Source organism: Anolis carolinensis, chromosome 4, assembly GCF_035594765.1.
Source record: "Anolis carolinensis isolate JA03-04 chromosome 4, rAnoCar3.1.pri, whole genome shotgun sequence".
Lineage (NCBI taxonomy): Eukaryota > Metazoa > Chordata > Lepidosauria > Squamata > Dactyloidae > Anolis > Anolis carolinensis.
In genome coordinates this window covers 116,933,365-116,954,188 of record NC_085844.1, presented here as the reverse complement: position 1 = coordinate 116,954,188, position 20,824 = coordinate 116,933,365, and the positions used below count along the sequence as shown (strand labels likewise).

At 38.5% G+C, this 20,824-nt stretch overlaps 1 protein-coding gene and 1 long non-coding RNA gene across 2 annotated transcripts in view; one reads left to right on the top strand and one right to left on the bottom strand.

The window, feature by feature from the left end:
* The window catches only part of LOC134298219 (uncharacterized), a 30,010-nt gene extending 23,783 nt beyond the window's left edge, over positions 1-6,227 (bottom strand). Inside the window, exons 1-2 of the long non-coding RNA XR_010005173.1 lie at positions 6,055-6,227; positions 4,220-4,348 (exon numbers count right to left, since the gene is read on the bottom strand). This is a non-coding gene — a long non-coding RNA (uncharacterized LOC134298219). The remainder of the gene's footprint in view (positions 1-4,219; positions 4,349-6,054) is intronic.
* exoc2 (exocyst complex component 2) overlaps positions 5,695-20,824 on the top strand; it is an 89,859-nt gene continuing 74,729 nt past the window's right edge. Inside the window, exons 1-4 of the mRNA XM_003224392.4 lie at positions 5,695-5,847; positions 9,558-9,716; positions 11,225-11,401; positions 12,247-12,373. Of these exons, the coding sequence (XP_003224440.2) occupies positions 9,599-9,716; positions 11,225-11,401; positions 12,247-12,373 (422 nt within the window). The 5' untranslated portion in view covers positions 5,695-5,847; positions 9,558-9,598. The remainder of the gene's footprint in view (positions 5,848-9,557; positions 9,717-11,224; positions 11,402-12,246; positions 12,374-20,824) is intronic.

Below are 20,824 nucleotides of genomic sequence, written 5' to 3'. Positions count from 1 at the left end.
TCTACCAAAAACCATAACCGTGGTCTTGGAGTAATTTATTGACAGATCTTCCTCTTGGCAGTAGGTACTGAAAGCCTTCAGAAGATTTCTAAGACCAACCAAGAGAGGAAGATGAGCACTAGATCATCTGCATACATCAGTTCCTGATTACTGGTGTAAAAGAAACAATTTTAGCCAAACAGGTCACTAAATTATTCATATAGATGTTAAAAAGAGTCTGGGCCAGCAAGCATCCCTGTTTTATTCACCATGTTTGTTAGAAAAGCTTCTGTCAGAGAACCATTTCTGCCAACTCTGACCCTCATTTCTGTGTTAGTGTATAGTTCCTGTATCAGTTTTAATCGTCTGCGATCAATATCAGAGTTCCATAACTTTCCCCATAATCTCTTTCTATTAATGGAGTCAAAGGCAGCAGAAAGATCAATGAAAGCCGCAAAAACATGTTTGCTCTTTTCTTTAATATATTTCTTTATGATATGATTTAGTGTGAAGCATTGATCTATATACAGTAGAGTCTCACTTATCCAACATAAATGGGCCGGCAGAATGTTGGATAAGCGAATATGTTGGATAATAAGGAGAGATTAAGGAAAAGCCTATTAAACACCAAATTAGGTTATGATTTTACAAATGAAGCACCACAACATCATGTTTAACAACAAATTTGACAGAAAAAGTAGTTCAATACGCAGTAATGCTATGTAGTAATTACTGTATTTACGAATTTAGCACCAAAATATCACAATATATTGAAAACATTGACTACAAAAATGCGTTGGATAATCCAGAACGTTGGATAAGCGAGTGTTGGATAAGTGAGACTCTACTGTATTCACTTCTGAACCCTGCCTGTTCTTCATGTATACATATTTTTGTAGCCAGTCTGTCAGTTTAAGAAGTAGGTGTTGAGCATATAGCTTGGAAGTGATTGATATTGAAGGACAACAAGGAAGGGCAGGAAATTTCGAAACCTAACAGCAGTCACAAAGAAAGCCATGTTTTGCTTGAAAGAAGGCCATCCTCTGAAGATCTTAATACCCAGACTATCTCAATTTGGGGGGAAATGAAGTTGTTCCAGTAGCCTCACGTGGTCACATGAGAGAGAAGACAGCACTTGTAATATTCTTTGTGCCAGGACAGGCACTACAGTGACTCCATTAACATCACTCATTTCATAATGAAATTGGCATAAACAGCCACACATTTCCCTTTAGCAAACCCATGTCACTGTAAGGTGACAGTCCATATTTCCATTCTTTTACATTTTTTCCTGTCCTAGATGAAAATGAACACAATTTCTGTTAAGCAGGGATGTGTTATTGCTGATCTACTGATATATGATTATTCACACACATTGACTTTTTAAAAAATCTAGTTGCGAATGCTCATCTTGCACCAACCAGTTCCACCCACCACTAACCTCTCCTTCTAACTAACACCACAGTAAACCAATGTCACTTGGAAGCCCAACCACATGTCTATAAGATCAAATTTTCTGTAAATCCTTGGGATAAAAGGCAAGTTTTTTTTTTAATAAAAAAAAACAGATTAAAGGCCAAAGACACACACTACAAATAAAATATTATAGACATTGTGTATCAGGATCGGTGCACCTGTGAGGTGAGTACAATATTTTTAGTCCATGTAGACAAGCCCAAAGATATTGCCTTTTAACATTATGTACTTTCCCAAAACAAACACCCCAGTTATTAGTCCCAATTTAAAGTAGATCACCTGAATCAATAGGAGTTACATAAATGTTGATTTACCAGAGCCCATTCATTCCATGAGTCTGTTCTAGTTGGGATTAACAGTGGGACCACACACTACACTTCTCTGTAGAAATATTTTGCTTTCTCTCATGTATATTTACCAAGATTCACTCATTTGGTTTGATTTATATTTTTTGGTATATATCTGCAGGCACCTTCAACATATGGGGTTCTCTCCTAGGGTTTTCTTGCTGTGGTATATTCAGAGGAGGTCTGCCACTACCATCCTCTAAGGCTGAGAGAATGTGATCTGTCTACATTCATCGCTGAGAAGGGATTTGCATCCTGGTCTCCCAGAATCTTAGGGCCCTTCCACACAGCCATATAATCCAGAATATCACGGCAGAAAATCCTACAATATCTGCATAGAACTGGATTATCTCAGTCCACACTGCCATATATTCCAGTTCAACGCAGATAATGTGGGATTTTATTTAGCTGTGCGGAAGGGCTCCAGTCCTGCTACATCATAGTCCTTGGGTGCATTTAAATTTTGTGGTGCTATTAAAATGGCTTAAAATCTCTAAATTAAGTAATATTTAATTAACTGATTGACTATCTTCATGAAAAGCAGAGTTCCAAACAACATTTTAAAGCATTTGTTGCCTAACTTTGAAGCTTTGTAAAATGTCCCATCATATTTTTTTAGCAATTTTGCTGAGAATGGCTACTGATCCAATTTTTTATTTAAGGAATCAAAAAACCAACCAAAAGACCCACCTATAATACTTTTGAGTTTTTACTTCATGCTTTCCATTCCAGTGAGGATTTTTTATAGTGCTCTGTAATAAGCATAGAAATTGTTGAATAAAAATATTAGATTTTGGAAGGCTCAGCATTTTTATTACATGTATCCATACTGTAATGGAAAGAGGGAGTGTGTGCCAGGTTCTGAAATCCAATAATGCATGCTTCAGTATTTTGTAATATTACTGTCTAGTATAGTCTTAATTTCATGGGCATCACCTGAATGCCTTAGCATTACAGACTAAAGCAAAAGGGGAACTGGTAAAAAAATGTATAAAATACATAACGATATATCTATTTTTCACAGTGGTGCTTTTGTCAGGGCCCTTCCACACAGCCCTATATCTCAGAATATCAAGGCAGAAAATTCCACAATATCTGCTTTAAACTGGGATATATGGTAGTATGGACTCAGAAAATCCAGTTCAAAGCAGATATTGTGGGATTTTCTGCCTTGATATTTTGGGTTATAGGGCTGTGTGGAAGGGCCGTCAGCAATCACCTAGTCTGAATCTTTAATTTAACTTTGGGACTATTAATTATCCTCCATATTTATCTATAATCTACTAGCTGTGCCCAGCCACGAGTTGCTGTGGCGTTGTCTGGTGGTGTTGGTGAGAACTTATTGAGGCTGGATGGCCATCTGTCAGGAGTGCTTGGATTGTGTCCTCCTGCATGGTAGAAGGAAGTTGATCTGGATGATCCTTAGGGGTCATTCCAAACCTTTGGATTGCATGATGATGTTGTTGTTATTATTATTAGTAGTAGTAGTATTGAGAGGCTGGGTGGCCATCTGTTGGGAGTGCTTGGATTGTGTCCTGCATGGCAGAATTGGGTTGGACTGGATGGCCTTTAGAGGTGTCTCCTAACTGTCTGATGCTATGATTCGATGTGTATTATTATTGTGCAGATATTGGATGGCCATCTGTGAGGAGTGGTTGGATTGTGAACCAAGGAAGTTGAACTGGATGATCCTTAGGGCTATCTGCTAACCTTAGGATTGTATTAATTATTTATTATTTTTATTTTTATTATTATTATTATTATTATTATTATTATTATTATTATTATTATTACTATTACTATTGAGAGGCTAGGTGGCCATCTGTTGGGCTGAGTAGGTTGCTAGGAGACCAAGTGGGCAGAGCTTAGCCTTCTAACTGGCAGCAATTGGATAAAAACAATTATTCCTCTCCCTCTAATTAGGACTTTATTTTTCTTTTCTTTTTGTTGTATGAACGTAGAGGCATGGATGAGGGGTTGTGTTGCCAAGTTTAGTGTTTCTGGGATGTGTAGTTTTGTTGTTTTGTCCTAGGCCGAATTTTCATTACCCTTTTATATATATAGATTACAGATATCCCTTGTGGTGTAATTTGTGTGCATTCCTTTCTGACATATCAAACCCAAAATTAACTTTTTTTGCTCAGCAAATGTTTGTGCACTGGGTCCATTTTTTTATCCTCAGAAAAGACCACTATATCATCTGATAACAGCATCAGTTTGACTTTGGTTCAATTTCATCCCTTCAAATGATGCTATATCAATAGTGTACAATGAGTCTCCCACTGAGAGTAGGGGAGCAGTCGTGCTGAACAAATCTAATGGGGAAATGGCAATGTGAGACTTTGGACAAGTCTACATGGGCAAGAAAACTCAAGACTCACCTCGATTTCACTTCTGGCTGTTTCCAGGACACTCACCTACTTTCAGTATAGCAATTTTTTGGCCTTAAACTGGCTTTCCACATTTGGGGAATGTTGAAAGATACTCAGGAGTATCCCATGGATCCGGGATAACAGGATCAGATCCAATGTGCACTGATTCACTGCCTAGAAAAGACACAAGTGATATCACCCTTGTGGGACTATATGGATGTCAATGCAGTGCCACAGTCTCTACCCCAGATTGGCTCCAGATTTGACAGCCAGTGTAAATCCACCTACAGGCTTAAATCCAATTACAATAGTTTAGTACATCTCACACTATAAAATCAATGTATTTTGACACCACTTTTAACTGTCATCATCAATGCTATAGAATCATGGGAGTTGTAGTTTGTTGAGGCACCAGCACTCCTTGGCAGAAAATGCTGCAACTCCCAGGATTTCATAGCATTGAGCCATGATGACTAAAGTGGTATCAAACTCTATTTAAATCTATAGACTTGATGTGAAACTGGTAAGTGAATGTATTCTAGCTGGGAATAGCATTTGATTCAACCACTGTCTATAGCAGGGATGAGAATTATTTCAGACCTAGGACCTTCCAGAAGTCATGTGGATTACTGTAAAATTAAACCAAAAGCACAGTACAGTAGTCTCACTTATCCAAGCCTCGCTTATCCAAGCCATTTTTGTCGTCAATGTTTTCAATATATCGTGATATTTTGGTGCTAAATTCATAAATACAGTAATTACAACATAACATTACTGCGTATCAAACTACTTTTTCTGTCAAATTTGTTGTATAACATGAAGTTTTGGTGCTTAATTTGTAAAATCATAACCTAATTTGATGTTTAATAGGCTTTTCCTTAATCCCTCCTTATTATCCAAGATATTCGCTTATCCAAGCTTCTGCCGGCCTGTTTAGCTTGGATAAGTGACTCTACTGTAGTTGTAATTCCACTTCTGACTCTCAAAAATATAAAATACTACATGGAGGCCTTGAAAACTCTTGCCACAAGAAGTGGGTTAGGGGGTACGGAGGGCCACAAAATCATCCATGGGGCCGGAGATACACTATTTCCATCTTGAACTATAATAAAATAAATCTAGATATAGATGTGGGCAAAACCTCAGGGGAGAATACTTCTGGAACATACAGTCTATTTGCCAGCCAAGGACGCTTGTAAAACTACAACTCCCGCTAAGTTATTCACTAAGTAAATAAGGTAAAGAGCAACCCTTCCCTATAGTGATCTTCTATCTTTTGAGCAGCGTTACAGACACAACAACCTGAAGGGTCTGTCCTTTTATAACTTCAGGCTCCCTCACTCTTCCTTCAAGAGAGGAACCTTCTCCTCTGATTGGCTTTGCCTTCCTGAATGACAGCACGGGCTCAGCCAACCAGGATTGAGTTGGCGTTTACCCTGGCCACCGGAGCTTGACTTCTCACTCTTCCTTGAAGGGAGGAACCTTTTCCTCTCACTGGCTGGTGCTGCCCGAATGACATCGAGCTTAGCCAATCAGATTGAGAGAGCACGGACAAACCCTCCTCCTTTTTCCTTCGGCCGATTTCGTCACGTGTGGCTTGGCCTCCGCCCCGCCCTTCCCTTGGGATTCCCTCGGCCCAGGGCTTCTCCCACCAGTCGCGCGCCCGGCGCTAGGTAGGACCATTGGGTTGGCGCGCGAGGCCGCGGGGGAGGGGCGGGGCTTGCCTGCGCGCGAGGGGGCTGTGGCCTCGCGCTCTTGCCAGTCAACACAGAGAGAGAGAGAGAGAAAGGGGGGGGGGGGCAATTCTCACCTTCCTCAATAAGGAAGCGAGTGGTAGGCCTCGCACCTTTTCACAGTCTATATACTGCTCCCTTACTTACCTACTATACCACCTGGCTGTCTGTCAGCCCTGGCTACTGCTGCCCTGGAGATGAGGAACCCCAACAAGTTGTCATTAATGGAGGCTGCCTGGCATGGTGTTCAACCTGTCAACAGCCCAGTTTCTCAGCCATGCACTCCGCCCTTTACATCCTGTAGGTTTGCTTCTGGTGAATGGCCACCACTTTAACTACAGTGGCTCAGTGCTGTTGGATCATGGGAGGTGTAGTTCCACAAAGTCTGCCAAAGAGTGTTGGGACCTCTAATATTTCCATGGCATTGAGCCGCTGCAATGAAAGCAGTGTCAAACTGCATTCATTCTACAGAGTAGATGCACACCTGGTTTCCTGTGTTGCCATGTCAAATGACAGGCCTGTTGTTTCCATTCACTTGGCCCTGAGGAGAAGGACAGTGCGGCAGGCCTTGTGCTGTTTACTGTCTTGTTGTCGAAGGCATTCATGGCCAGAATCACTGGGTTGCTGTTGAGTTTTCTGGGCTGTATGGTCATGTCCCAGAAGCATTCTCTCCTGACGTTTTGCCCGCATCTGTGGCAGGCATCCTCAGACATTGTGGGGTATGTTGGAAAACTTGTCAAGTGGAGCTTATATATCTGTGGAATGTCCAGGGTGGGAGAAAGAAAACCATGAATATTAACAAAACCTGGCTACCAGTATTAAACAATTTTAAAATCAGGACAGTAAATAAAAAACACCACTCAGAAAACTGAGAAATTCCAGGCATGAATCAATCAGGACCAGTTAACACCTCTCAACAAAGGATCCCCCAGGCAGGAAGCAGCCAGACTTTGAAGCTGCAAGGCTATTCAGTGCTAATCAATCTGGCCAATTGAAACATTCACATCTGTCTCAAACAGACAGGAGTATGTTCTCCCGCTGTGGACATTCCACAGCGATATAAATCCCACTTGAGTAGTTTTCCAACAGATCTCACAACCTCTGAGGATGCCTGCCATAGATGTAGGTGAAACGTCAGGAAAGACTGCTTCTGGATCGTGCTCATACAACCCAGAAAACTCACAGCAATCCAGTGTTACCTTGTTGTCCCAAGGCCTCTTTCCCACACAGCTGATAACAAAGCAAAGACAGTTGCTATTTAATCTGCATTATATTGTCGGTGAACCGTTTTAGACAGAGGGCCAGTTCACGGTCCCTCAAACTGTTGGGTGGCCAGGCTATAGTTTATGGTTGTTGTTTCAGGCTTAAAAAAACCCTCTCACAGAGTTTTCTTATCAAGATTTATTCAAAGGGGATTTGAGGCTGAAAGCGCGGGACTAGCCTAAAGCCACACAGTGGGTTCAGAGCCACAGTCCGAGGTTCAAGCAACTACACCATGCTTTCCGAAATCCTTCCCTCTCTGTTTCCTTTCTTTCCTTCCTTCCTTCCTTCCTTCCTTCCTTCCTTCCTTCCTTCCTTCCTTCCTTCCTTCCTTCCTTTTCTCCTTCCCTCTATTTTGGAGCGAGAGATTGAGGAAAGGAAAGGAATGGAGAGTTAAGGAGCAAGAAGGAGGTGGAGAGGATCCCTCCATTTTAGGGGAAAATAGAGAGAGGAAAGGGGAGTTAAGGAGCAAGAAGTGGGTGGAAGTAGCGGCAGGGCACGAATGGCTGTGGAAGTAGTGGTAAGTCTTATGGCAGGAGCTGGGGAAATGGTGGGCTGGATTTGGCCCACAGGCCTTAATTTGAGCACTCCTTGTTTAGACTGATTCTGTAATACCTCAACTGCATTATATGGACCTACACTGACCATATAATGCAGATTCAAACTACATTATATGGCAGTGTAGACTCATCCATAATGAACTGCAGTCAAGTAGGTTTTGACTTGTAGCAATCCCATTATCTTTGAGACACCCCACCATCCACATCCCTTGCAAACTCAGGGCCATGGCATCCCTCACTGAATCTATCCATCTGGCCTTCCTCTTTGTTACTTTCTTCTACTTTGCTCAGCATTACACTATGGAACAATTTTTTTAAAAAGAAAATCTATTTCTTGTTTGAAAGTGTTGTTTTCTGTTTAATTGTGTGGTACAGTACTTACTTTGAAAGTCGATGTTATACTCCAGAAACTTTGTTTTTGTGGCTGTCACAAACTATGTTGAATTGGTTGAGACTCGAGGTATTCATTGACAAACTATAGCAAAATGTGCTGTTCGGCAGTGGAACTCTCTGCCCCGGACTGTGGTGGAGGCTCCTTCTTTGGAGGCTTTTAAGCAGAGGCTGGATGGCCATATGTCGGGGGTGCTTTGAATGCGATTTCCTGCTTCTTAGCGGGGGTTTGGACTGGATGGCCCATGAGGTCTCTTCCAACTCTACTATTCTATGATTCTATGATTCTAAGATGTCTCACCCAAACAAAAATTTTGCAATTTAATAAAACTTTTTCCATGTTTTTATGATAGATAGAACCAATTAGGAAATTACAAATAATAATAATAATAATAATAATAATATGCTTTATTTATACCCTGCCCCCTCTCCCTGATGGGACTCGGGGCTGCTAATTTATAACCTAGGAACAAAAATTGTGTTACCTAGTGTTATTGTATTTTCTAGTGAGCTATCTCTTCTCATGATATGGCCAGAATAGGACAGTCTCCATTTAGTCATCTTGTCTTCTAAGGAGAGTTCAGTCTTCCTTTGCTTTAAGACTCATTTACATTTATATCCCACACACACTGTGGTAAACAGCTGTGAAAGTAAAAACTCAGAATAAAAATATTGCTAGTTTTTTACCTGAGAAAACAGGTATATCCAGTTCCTCCTTCATGACTCCATCATGGTCAATGTCTTCTGGATGCTGACCATATAATTACCCTGGAAGACCTAGCAATTCCAAGAAATAATATTTTAATCATATCTGTGCATAATCAAATATGTAAAAGTTAAACTGGCAACTGTGGAGGGCTAACTCTATTTGTCTTTTGGAGGGTGTGTGTGTGTTTTGTCTTTGATATCTGTAGACTTCTTCTTCAGCACCTCATTTCAAATTAGTTGATTACCTTCCTATCCTCTTTCATTACAATCAAATTATCACAACCACACATAGAAATGATCCCTGACAGTAGTGCTGACCTCAACGTAGGTCCCTTGATGATACTAGAATAAATAGAATTTTATTGATTAGCATGTCAGACAAAGCTTTTGGCTTGAAAAATATAACAATGGTGCCACAAAAATCAAGACATTATATGTGGGCAAACTACTTAGAATTGGTACCGTAGTTCAGAGAGATGGTATTAGCTGTGTGGCGATCCTATATACTGCAAAGGCTCTCACATAGTTGCCATTACACATCAAATATAGATCTAAATTTAAAAGATCAAAGATTTCACATTTTAAGATATTCCTGCCCTTTACCAAATTATTGTATCAATGCTAAATAGCATTATTTCAGAGGCATTTACAAGGAAACTTTTCCTACCCCCACCCCCTTCTTAATTGCTGCTGTGCAAGTCTTTAACATGCCATATGGTTTTACTAATTCAGGTTGCAGAATATCTGGATCTTTCATAAAAGAAGAAACAATTATGGCTCACACACGCAAGCCCCCACTTGTGACAGGCATTTCTCCCAATGAAGGCATTTCATGGACAAAGGTCACAATTCGTGGAGAAAACTTGGGAATGGGCCCAACAGATCTGATAGGTAAGTCCAGAAAGCTGTTTTAAATTGTGGTGAGGGCAGTATGTATCCAGCAGAGATTACTCAGAAATGTTTTCGATAATTCTGTTGTACTATGAAAATATTTCATAGATAATGTAAAGCTATGTAAAGCTTTTTTCCCTTCATGAAGTTCAAGCAATCACACAGTACTTATGGAGGCTAGGACAATATTTAGATAATAAATAATTCTACCATCTAAATGCTAGCACAATGAATATTTAGGCTTGTCAGACGTGAGAAACAATGAATTAATTTTGTAAGAGATAATACTAAGAGCCGTTTGAATTTAACTGTATTCATGCTTTTCTGTGATAAATCTGAGTCTGGGTAAGGCTTGAAATGTAATAGTCACCAAGAATTTTCCTTCACAGCTTACAGCTTTTAGCCCAAATAGCCAATAAATACTTGAAGTGACACACTTCTTTGAAGATGCATCAGAGGAAAGGTGCCTTCTTTTATCCAGTGGACTTTCATAATGTGGCTTTGATGAGATACTTCGTGCATATCTGATTTTTAAGGAGTACCTTTTACAAATGGATTATTCCAATATAAAATGAGGGATATCATTTACAGTGGGTTTACTAAAATGCCAGGGTTTTTCAGACTTTTGAAATTTATATACAGTACCTGCTTTTGGACTTGCTGTCCTTTGAGGTCCTCAGAAGCCTCCATGTCAATTCCACAGATGTGAAGGCTCTTCTGTGCAGTTTCGTGCAGCTTGTTGTTGCATATAAGGACTCAACACAGACAGTACAGAAAGATGAGAACAAAGTTCTGTGGTCCCACTCATAAAGCCAAGCTGATAAAACAGGAAAATGATAATTTAAAGAAATAGCCATTTTTCCTGATTTTCCACTTTAATAAAAAGAACTGAAAGTTCTCTATCTGGAGACGATGAACCCATCCTTCATGTTTTCTGTAGTCTCCAAAAGATGTCTGGCTGAGGATGGCTCTGCACTGTAGAATTCATGCAGTTTGGCATCATTTGAACTGCCATGGCTCCATGCTATAGAATCCTGAGAGTTGTAATTTGGTGAGGCACCAGCACTCTTTGACAGAGAAAGCTAAAGACCTTTTAAAACTAATACTCTTAATGATTCCATAGCATTCAGCCATGACAGTTAAAGTGATGTCAAATTGCATTAATTCTACAATTTAGATCCACTCTTAGGGTTTTTTTTGTTTTTGTTTTTTTGCTGTGTAGAATCACTGCAGTAACATGGACCTAGTTTCCCTTGAACTTCAATTTGGTACATGTAACCTTACTTTCATGTTGTGGTTAAGTCAGCGTAATTTGATATTAGTTATTAATGTTTAAATATTTAGACTACCACTTTAAATTATTTTGAATAGGCTTTTAAAGCGAGTCTTTGAAATAACATTCAGGTCATATTTGTGGACCTGAAACACGGGAGTGATGTGGTAATGAAATAAAGAATATTTATAATCAAGCAATTTCTGTTTCTCTGTTTTACTTTGTGATCATTCAGGTTTGACCATCTGTGGGCACAATTGCATTCTGACTGCTGAATGGATGTCTGCCAGCAAAATTGTATGTCGAGTAGGGCAAGCTAAAAATGACAAAGGTGACATTATTGTCACTACAAGGTCAGGAGGCAAAGGAACTTCAACTGTTGCTTTTAAACTTCTGAAACCTGAAAAAATAGGTGAGTTTGCTTCAATTTAAATACAAAACATGCACACTGGTTATTTATTTTAAAAAAATAATATTTCAAATGTCTTATTAACAAAGGAGTTGGGTTCAGGAAGCGATTTTTATACAGGTATAGATCATTGCTTTATTTAGCCCTCTATTGTCTACTTTGACTTTTTGTTACATTCCAGTTTGTCTCAGGGATTGGTCTTTTCCAAGTCTGGTTCTTGCAGCCCTCTTCAATAGAAATGTTGGGACTGAACCTGAGATCATGCAGAATACGTATTCTGTTATTGTTTTATGGCTCTTCACCCCGCCCCTCAAAATCTTAAATTCAAAATGTCTAAGCTACTGATTTTAAATTGAACTATACTCATACTTTTCTTATACCATTGGTTTCTGTGTATTGCTAAGTTAGCAGACATATCACTGAGGTCCAAATAACCACATTTTGAAAATATCAAGTTTTCTATCACTTGATCGTATAAATGTCTCTTAAGTCTTTCATGGTACTCTACACATTTATTCAGGGTGAAATGCAAATGAGAAATTAAATGCATATTTTTGGTAATGAAAGTTCTACATTTGTAATATAGACTCAGGATAGCAGAAATAATATAATGTGAGGGAAAGGTATTTAGTCCAAATAAAAACCTCTGATAGCTATGCAGTTATTATTAGGGCTCAATTTCTAGGCTAGAAGCAAAATAGGCTTGTGTTTGTCCTGCTTTTCTCAAATAATTTTCTGGGCATCTATTTCATACTTGTAGAGTTTCTTTTACTTACTGTAGCAAGACAGAACCTCATGAGACTGGACGGGGCTTATTGTTATAAGGATATGTGTTTTGTTTTCTTTAGGTATCTTGGATCAGTCTGCTGTCTGGGTTGATGAAATGAACTATTATGACATGCGCACTGATAGGAACAAAGGGATGCCCCCTTTGTCTCTTCGCCCAGCTAATCCTCTTGGTATTGAGATAGACAAGTGAGTACCAAGATCCGCATTCTTAGCAGCTTTCCTAGTATCAATTCCAGAAACCTTCAGAGTGAAGTTTGCAGAAAACAAGTGTGGTACAATGGAAAGAGAATTTGACTTGGTTGTGATACGTTGGTGTTTCATTCCCAACTCTGCTCTAACTGGATATGTTGCTCTCCTTTGGTTACCTAGGAGATGAATGGAAAGAATGATGATACAGATTGGGTACCTCTTATCTGAAATGCTAGGGACCAGAAGTCTTTTGGGTGTCAGGGTTTAGTTGTAGTTGTAGTTGTTGTTATTGTTTGGAATTTTGGAATATCTGTGACATGGTCAAGCATAGTGCTCGATGCAGATCCACAGTCTTCATGTTTTTACAGATCCTCACATTTATCTCCAGCCTTGTATCTCATTCATTTGCTACTTATTTGTGTATGAAATGCATGGCTGGATAAAGGCTGGAGATCTGAGAGATTGAGGGACCTGATGCACTCTCCCTCCCTCCCTCTCTCTGACACACACACACACACACACACACACACACAATATATATATACAGCACTGTACAGGAGATCTCTTAGGAGCAGCCAGCTGCTTGCCTCTACCTTATGAATGGCCACTTTAGAGGCAGAAATGGGCAGTTGGTGGCAAGAAGCTTCAATTTTTTTAGTGTTTTGGAATTTGTATTCGGAATGCTCAGCCTGTATTTCTCTGATTGATTATGAGGGATATACACACTAAACTATTAGGTATGCACTTTAAAATAGTGGTGTGAAGGTGACACAATCATATTTCAATACACTTGTTTAAAACTAGGATTGGCTGACTCCAGTCCAGTTTGCATGTAATAATCTTGGATTCATAAGCCATGGAGTACAGTGTTCCCTCACTTATCACGGGGGCTACATTCCAGGACCACCTGCAATAAGTGAAAATCCATGAAGTAGGGATACTATATTTATTCTATGTGTGGAGGAGGGCAAACCACAGGCCACTTACTACAATGCAGTCTGTACTTTATTTTACCAATTACAATATAGAGTACACCAGCAGAGAAGAAGAATGGAAGCTAAATAATCCTTTTTTATTTCCAACCTTTCCCTGCCCTCCCCCGCTCTCCCTTTATTTCTCTCTTTCCCCCATTTCCAAAACCCTTTGCACACTGCAAAAACCCGTGAAACAGCGAAATACCATGATAAATGGTGTATATTAATATTTATTGAAAACCCACAAAACAGTGTGGGTGCGAAATGCAAACTGCGAAGTAGCGAGAGAACACTATATATCGTGAAATAGAATTTGGTGCTTTTGTTAGATATATATTTTCTTAGATAGATATTAAACCAAATTCTCAATTTGATTGTAATGAGAAACTGGTTTGAAGAAGCCATGATCTTTCATATTGGACATACAAACAGAGGGTCAAAGAAGGTGTGCCTGGCCATGTCCCATTCACTGTGTTCAGGATCATTACATCTGAACTGGACCTCAGTGTCATAAAATGATGTGGACTGAATGTGAAATAGAGTCAGAGGTTATTAAACATTTAACATCCAAGGACCAGTGTAGCCTAGTGAAGAACAGGATTTAAATAGCTACTTGGTCATGAAAACCCATTGGATGACCCTAGGCAACTCTCAGCCTCAGAAAAGCCTGTGATAGGATCAGCTTAGGGTGGCCATAAATTGGAAACAGCTCGCACATAACAGCAATGTTCCAAGAAGCATGCTGAGGTCAGCCTTAGCTATCCCATTATGTAAATATGCAATTTTGCCTGATGCGCTTGCTTTTGTATATAGTACTTAGCTTCTTAGTTTACTTGATTTATTGTATTTTAACTTTCTATTTTTATTTTATTGCTCAGATGATCAATTAAAACCTCATATAGTATAGAAGTTGTTAATGGCTGTAGGAAATAAAAGAACAAGATAGTAAATTACATAAATTTGGCTGTCCAGAACACTCTCTGATTTCAGTTTTATTTAGGTGTGTTTAGAGTGGAATCTACAGCAGTAGTTATAGAGTAAGAAATATATCATCCTTTTAACATTTATTTCTATTTTAACAGATATTAGATATTTTTCCTTAACCACAAACCCAATTATTTTCCCTCTACAAATGTTATACTTTATATAAAAATAGTTTTGAAAATAAATGAGTATAGATATGTCCTTGTTTTTAAGCTTGGTATCAGAGTAAATAGAAATGTATGTGTTACTTCTGTGCTTCATCCAGAATGTATCTGAGGACAGATTTATCAGTAGGCATGGAACTGGGTGCAGGTTTCCAGCTGAATGTCATCTCTTTTACATTATGCCTGATGTGATTGTGGGGTAATAATTCAACTACACTAAGCTGGTTAAAGTGAGGCCTGTGAGCTGCATATCACCTTTGAAACCAGTAAATCTGGCAAATGAAGGTCTCCAGATTTAAAAAAAATCATTTAAGCCATTTTCCAGACCTTTTTTGCCTCTTAACAGTCCAAAAGTCACCAAAGCCTTTTGAAAATGTGACAGTTTACTTCCCCATCCACCCCCTAAACCCCTACTAAATTTTAAAAAAACCCTCCTAAAGAAAAAAAACAGTGGGTAAATATATTTTCAGTACAAACATTCTGAAACATGTTAGTGTAACCCACTTACAGTGATTTCAGCTAGGACCATGCTTAAAGGGTCTGTGCCTGATAAGCATACGCTAAACTAGATTTTCCAGGACACAGAGAAACAAACTCACCAGGTTGAAGACAAGCCACAGAGGTTCAATACAATTTTCCCAAAAAGAATGCAAGTACAAGCAATCTGCACTAAAAGATACAAGCATAAAAATACAGAGAAATGCAGGACATCTTACACAGTTCTGACAGCTATTTAGATATCCTGCTCCCTGCCCTGATTGGCTGAAAATGAGGCCGGTCGGTATCTGAGCCGAAATTGGCTGTGGGTTCCCTTGACATCACAGCCTACAGGTGGGTTCCCATGACAGGAAAAATGACAGCCAGGGATTGGTCTATGCAAGGAGTCAATCTGCTGCAGTTGCCCCCTGGGAGGGCCCTGCCCATGAGGACACAATGGTGTGGATATGTAGATGAGCATCTGATTAATTCAAGTGTCTGGTTCCATGTGACACAAAAGTATGAAGCCCAAAAGACAAAGGTGTTGGATTTAAACTATCAAGACTTGACTGCCGGCATATAAGGTTAATGAAATGCACATCTACTAAGTCCCCTTTTCCGCGAAAGTGGCAGACTCTCAGCCTCAGGTTAAATGGACAAACATCCTGAGCTTATTTTGTTGATAAAGAGGAGCATCTATCTACATACACACAATGGTTCTGATAGTTATTTGGCTTGGAAAATAGCTGGAAGGGTCTTGGCCAAGGTCCCCTTTCCCAAGAGATTGTGCAAACGGGACACAAAGAGGTTGCTGCCTTCAAGTTACATTTTGATAAACAGTTTATACATTTCATATAAGGAATTGACACACAGTATAGAAATGATACAAACTATATAGAAATCATCAAATAGATACATTTTATTAAAGGATTAAATTTGATAGAGTTTTTAGGGTACAGTTGCTGCTAGGTCCATTCCAGAGCCTGTAGTGCTTTAGCATTTCGCAACTCCAGATCTTCAGAAAATAGTTGTAATAAAAAAGAAATATTATTTGGTTTAAGTCTCTTGGTAAACTCTGAATCTTTCGGGGGTGAGGGCGTGGCTCAAGGCTTGATAATATACTAATAGGACTGGAGATAAGGGAGAAATAACCCCTGGCTCCTCAGCAGTTACTCACCCCTGAACTACATAGTATGTTAAATACCTGACATGGAAATGGAGGTTGCTTTCATTTTTTCTTGCATATAACTAAGGTGCTTTTATACTGCTTGGACCTCATAGAATAGTTTCACCTCCCTCCCATGTACTTAAGCTATTATTAGATTCATTCCCTAAATTTAAAATAATAATAGAGATGAGAAGAAAATTGAAATATGCTGTTCTGTTTTGTGGTACCCTCTCATAGGATAGCCCCCCCCCCCCTTAGTTAAATAGTATTTTAATGTGGTGATTTTCCCTTCCCTTCCTAAAATATGTAGTGAAAGAGAGAAGCAATGTTCAGCACTAAGGACAAATGATGTTTGCATGTTGGATTTATATCACTTATAAGTGGTGTTCTCAAGGACAATGGTTAGGGTTAGGATTGCCAGCTTTTTTAATTGACCATTTCTAATAGCCTGAATTATAACATTATTTTCCTTTAGTTTGGAGAGTTATCCATAGTTTTATATATAATAGTTCATTGTGAAAATCTTCATTAACACAAATCCTATATATCATAGTTACAGAGATAGCTCTCGTACAAAGGTAAGTAGTCTTAAGGATTGTCTGTGTCACCAATCAACAGATGGTAACCTCATGTATTTCATAGGATTTTTGTGGGTGCAGAATACCCACTGGTGGGTTTGTCAATTATTTCCTCTGAAATTGCCTACAGCACCTGATATTCATTGGTGGTCTCCCATCCAAGTACCAACTGGGGGTAACCCTGCTTAGCTCTCAAAAATAGACAGGTTCTTCTTGGTGGGTGCCCCTGGACTCTGGAAGCCAGAATGCCCCCCCTCCCTGCTGTCCTTCCGGCAGCAGGCTAAAACCTTTTTATGCAGACAGATTTTTAAAGAGACGATTTTTAAGATCAATTCAGGGGGGTGTTAGTCTTCTGGAGAAGGACAAAATCACTCCGGATTGGACCTGAACCTAAGATAAATTCACTTGACCAATAATGGTTCTTGTTCTCTTCCCTACACTAAGCCTCGTGCTTCCTTCAGAGGAAGAGATTTGCTTGAATTTCACACTTACTGAATCAATCTCTTTCCTATAAGAATCAGAGAACTTTTAAGGTTGTTGTATGTCTTTCGGGCTTTTAAGGTGTTGTGAGTTTTTGTCTTTATTGATAAAATTGTTCTATTTTTGCTCACCTTTTTTGGCATCAAATATATGATACGATAATGATTAGTCTAAAATGTGCTCCATCTGGTTAGGCATCAGCTGTGTGTGCTTTTTGTCCACTACTGGGAATTTATTGAAAATGAATGCAAAGATATTTCCAGTAACATATGTGCATGTGTCCTCTTACTAGTAAACTCATATCTATTTTTGAGGTCTACCTTGCTGATCACACACTGCCACCTAATGGAATATATGAATAATTTTTGTGATGATAATGACTATTTTAGTCCATTGTAAGGTTTTTGTATAAAATCAAAAGGGACCATTGTTCTTAAGTGCTTTGGCTTCATGGCTGCAGGTTAAAGTTTAACATAGTGATTTTTCAGTATCAGAATCTATAGAAATGATGTTACCCTAGTAGGACTTTCTTTGGCTGACACAAAATGCTTAAAAATTCCATTGATTTGTAAAAAATGTAATTATATCCTCATTCACTGAAATGAATGGCAAAAAACTGCAATAGAAACTTGTGTTTGTTGGCTGTATATATCTGTTGTTTTTCTTTTGTCTCCCGCTCTGTCATTAGATAAATTGCTTAAGTGATGTCTTGCCACATCAATAATATTTTTAGGCTATTACATATTTCTACCATAACCTGCCTTTGGATTATTTCCAGAGAGGATCCTGGTCCTCCGTCCTACCATTGGAGAAAGTCAGTGTTAACACTTATGGGTTCATGCTGTTTAGTCTACTCTAGCATCCTTTCTGTTGGTCTCCTGCATGCATGAGTAACAAAATACAGCTGGTACAAATGTTTGCTCCTAGATGTTTGTCTAGCTGATACAGACAAGAGGGAATGTATATGGTAACTTGGTTTGTTTATGGTGGTTGCCATTCAGTCTTTATTTATATAAAATGCCTCTTCTTAACCTATAAAATGCTCTAGAATCAAAATCATGTTACTTTTCATAGATGGCATTCAGTAGATTTTCCTCATTTGGGTTTTAAATAGATTTTACAGGGCCTTGTATATAAAAAGCACTACCTTATGACTGTTTAAATGTTTAAAAACTATATTGACACATTTACATTTTTAAAAATTAAAGCAAGGAAACTTGTAATTCTCTGCTCATTTAATAAAATCCCCATAAGCAAGCTGATACTTCCTACCATTTCTTTGCAAGAACTTACATAAAGTGAATTTTCTGCCACCCAGTTTTCAAGTTTCAACTGTGATGACATGCTGAAAAAGATGCCTGGGCTGCTTGTTGATATTCTTATGGGTCAGTTTTACAGATAGATAAGCTGCTTAGAACCTCATTTGGAATAGACTCACTGAAAACATTGCAATTTGGAGTGAATTCAGATTGGTCTGAACAGGTCTTTTAAAGCTCAGGCTTGTTCTGATGTCCAGATCGCATTGCTCTCCCACTGATATCAGGAATAATGGAAGGCCTGAGGTGTTCCATTCTGTGAGACCGTTATCACCTCTTAGTTCCTATGACAAGAAATGAATAATAACATCAACTGGATCAGATGACCAAAATGGGAGCCAGCTTAGAGAATGCAACAAAGAGGAAGCATAAACTAATTAAAAAATAAATAAACATTTATGTAAAGAAAAATCTACAGAAGCACAAACCAAAAAAGTAAAACAATCAGAAAAGATAGAATAATAGCTTTTTCAGAAATATATATTTTTGCAGTAGTCAACTTTTGAATGTATTTGGTTTTACAAAGCCTTTTATAGAAGAAGAAAAAGCATGCGAGACAAGAAAAATGTCATGGTCCTTTATTTAAGGAGAAGGAAGTAAAGAAGTCTTACTTAGAGCAAAAGAATGGAAATAAACAGAAACAAAGGAGAGACCAATTAATTTATTTTAAATAAGTTGTTTAAGATAGTAAAGTATCACAGATATTAAACGTTCAGATCATAAGACCAGGAGGAATAGAGGCATGCCTTAAAGAACTCTACTGTAAATTCCAAACTAGAAAATGAATTTGCCATTGAAAATAGAGGGGGAAATGAAAAAAGGAAGAATATGATCGTCAAAAACCAAAGCAGAACTAATAAACAATGATGTTGAAGACTAAATTTGAGAAATATGATAAAAACAGAAAAATAGTAAGAGAAAATTTGAGTCAGTCAGGTTTAGTTGACTCGCAATAACATAAATGATTGAAATTGAATAAATAGTCAAAATTGTGACATCATAAAAGGTCGAGTGTAAACAAAATGTAGTTCTTAAGGATGATTAAATGATGGTTTCTTCAATATACCGGGGAGCAGCAGTAGACATAGAAAAAGGTAGAGTCCACAAGGGAGCTAGAGGTTGAAACTGTCAATGCGGGGAAAAAGGCAAAAAGGGTTTAATAAAGAAGATGGGAGATTAATCATGCGTATATAGATTGTTCCATTTAAAAAAACTGTGTTCAAGGAAATCAAAGGAGAAAACATAGGTACAGTTAAGGCGAGAATTGAATTGAGTTGTGAACGAAGACCAATGTTGTGTAGATAGGACAGATAGCAAGGCATGACTGATGCCTTGACTGTTTTTTTTTTTTTTAGTAAAGGTCAAAGTTTGCAAACCAGCTGAAACTATAAAAATACTTCTCACCACAGGTATCACCAGGGAAAGTAAAAGATCCAGAACATCAGTAGGCATTATGTGTATACGAATGAAGCATGCATAATCAAAACTGCTACAGGTACTGTGGTGTCATATCACTGCAACCACAATGCTTTTTATTTGAAATCTGTACGTGCAACCTGACATCAGTCACTCAGTATTGAGGAATTTATGATACAAGTAATCTTTTAGCCCTTTTTTCTTTCAGATAACTTAACTCAATGTAACAGTAGTCAGGTTAGTCAGTTAAACGTATATGTGTATATGTTTAGTAAAATGTCTGTATTCTATGTTAAATGTGGTTCTGTGAAATAGATATTTCATGTAAATAAAAAACCTACCTAAAAAAGGAAAGGAGAGAAATTTTGATATGAATCAAATGATGTGCGTACATGTCTGATTTGACCTTTAAAGGACCCTTGTATGGAAGCTGACCAAAACTGAAAATTATGTTGTCTTTCTACATACTTACAATGGAGCAAGATCATTTGAAATAGATTTTTCTAACTGGGTCATTTTTATTTTGCTTTTATGATGGATTAGATATTAGATGCAAGCATTTGATATTTTCCAGGAGTGACAGCAATACCTCCCTTTGGTTGTTAACTGATGTTTGCCACCCAGTCTTGCAACTCTCACCACTCAAACAAGACAGATATTCTGGGCTTGCTATTGTTACTGTTACAGCCTGGCTATGGTGTTTGAAACCGTAAGCGAGTTTGGGGAAATTAATTCAGCAATGGAATGGAATGAAAACATAACATGATGAGTGGAGCCAACTCTCCCATATACTGTCATCCAGGCCATTTGACAAGCTGTGCTACGATCATCAAACCACTTATGAGGACAGAGTTCTGTTTAGATTAGTGGAAGTTATCTGATGTTCTCTGG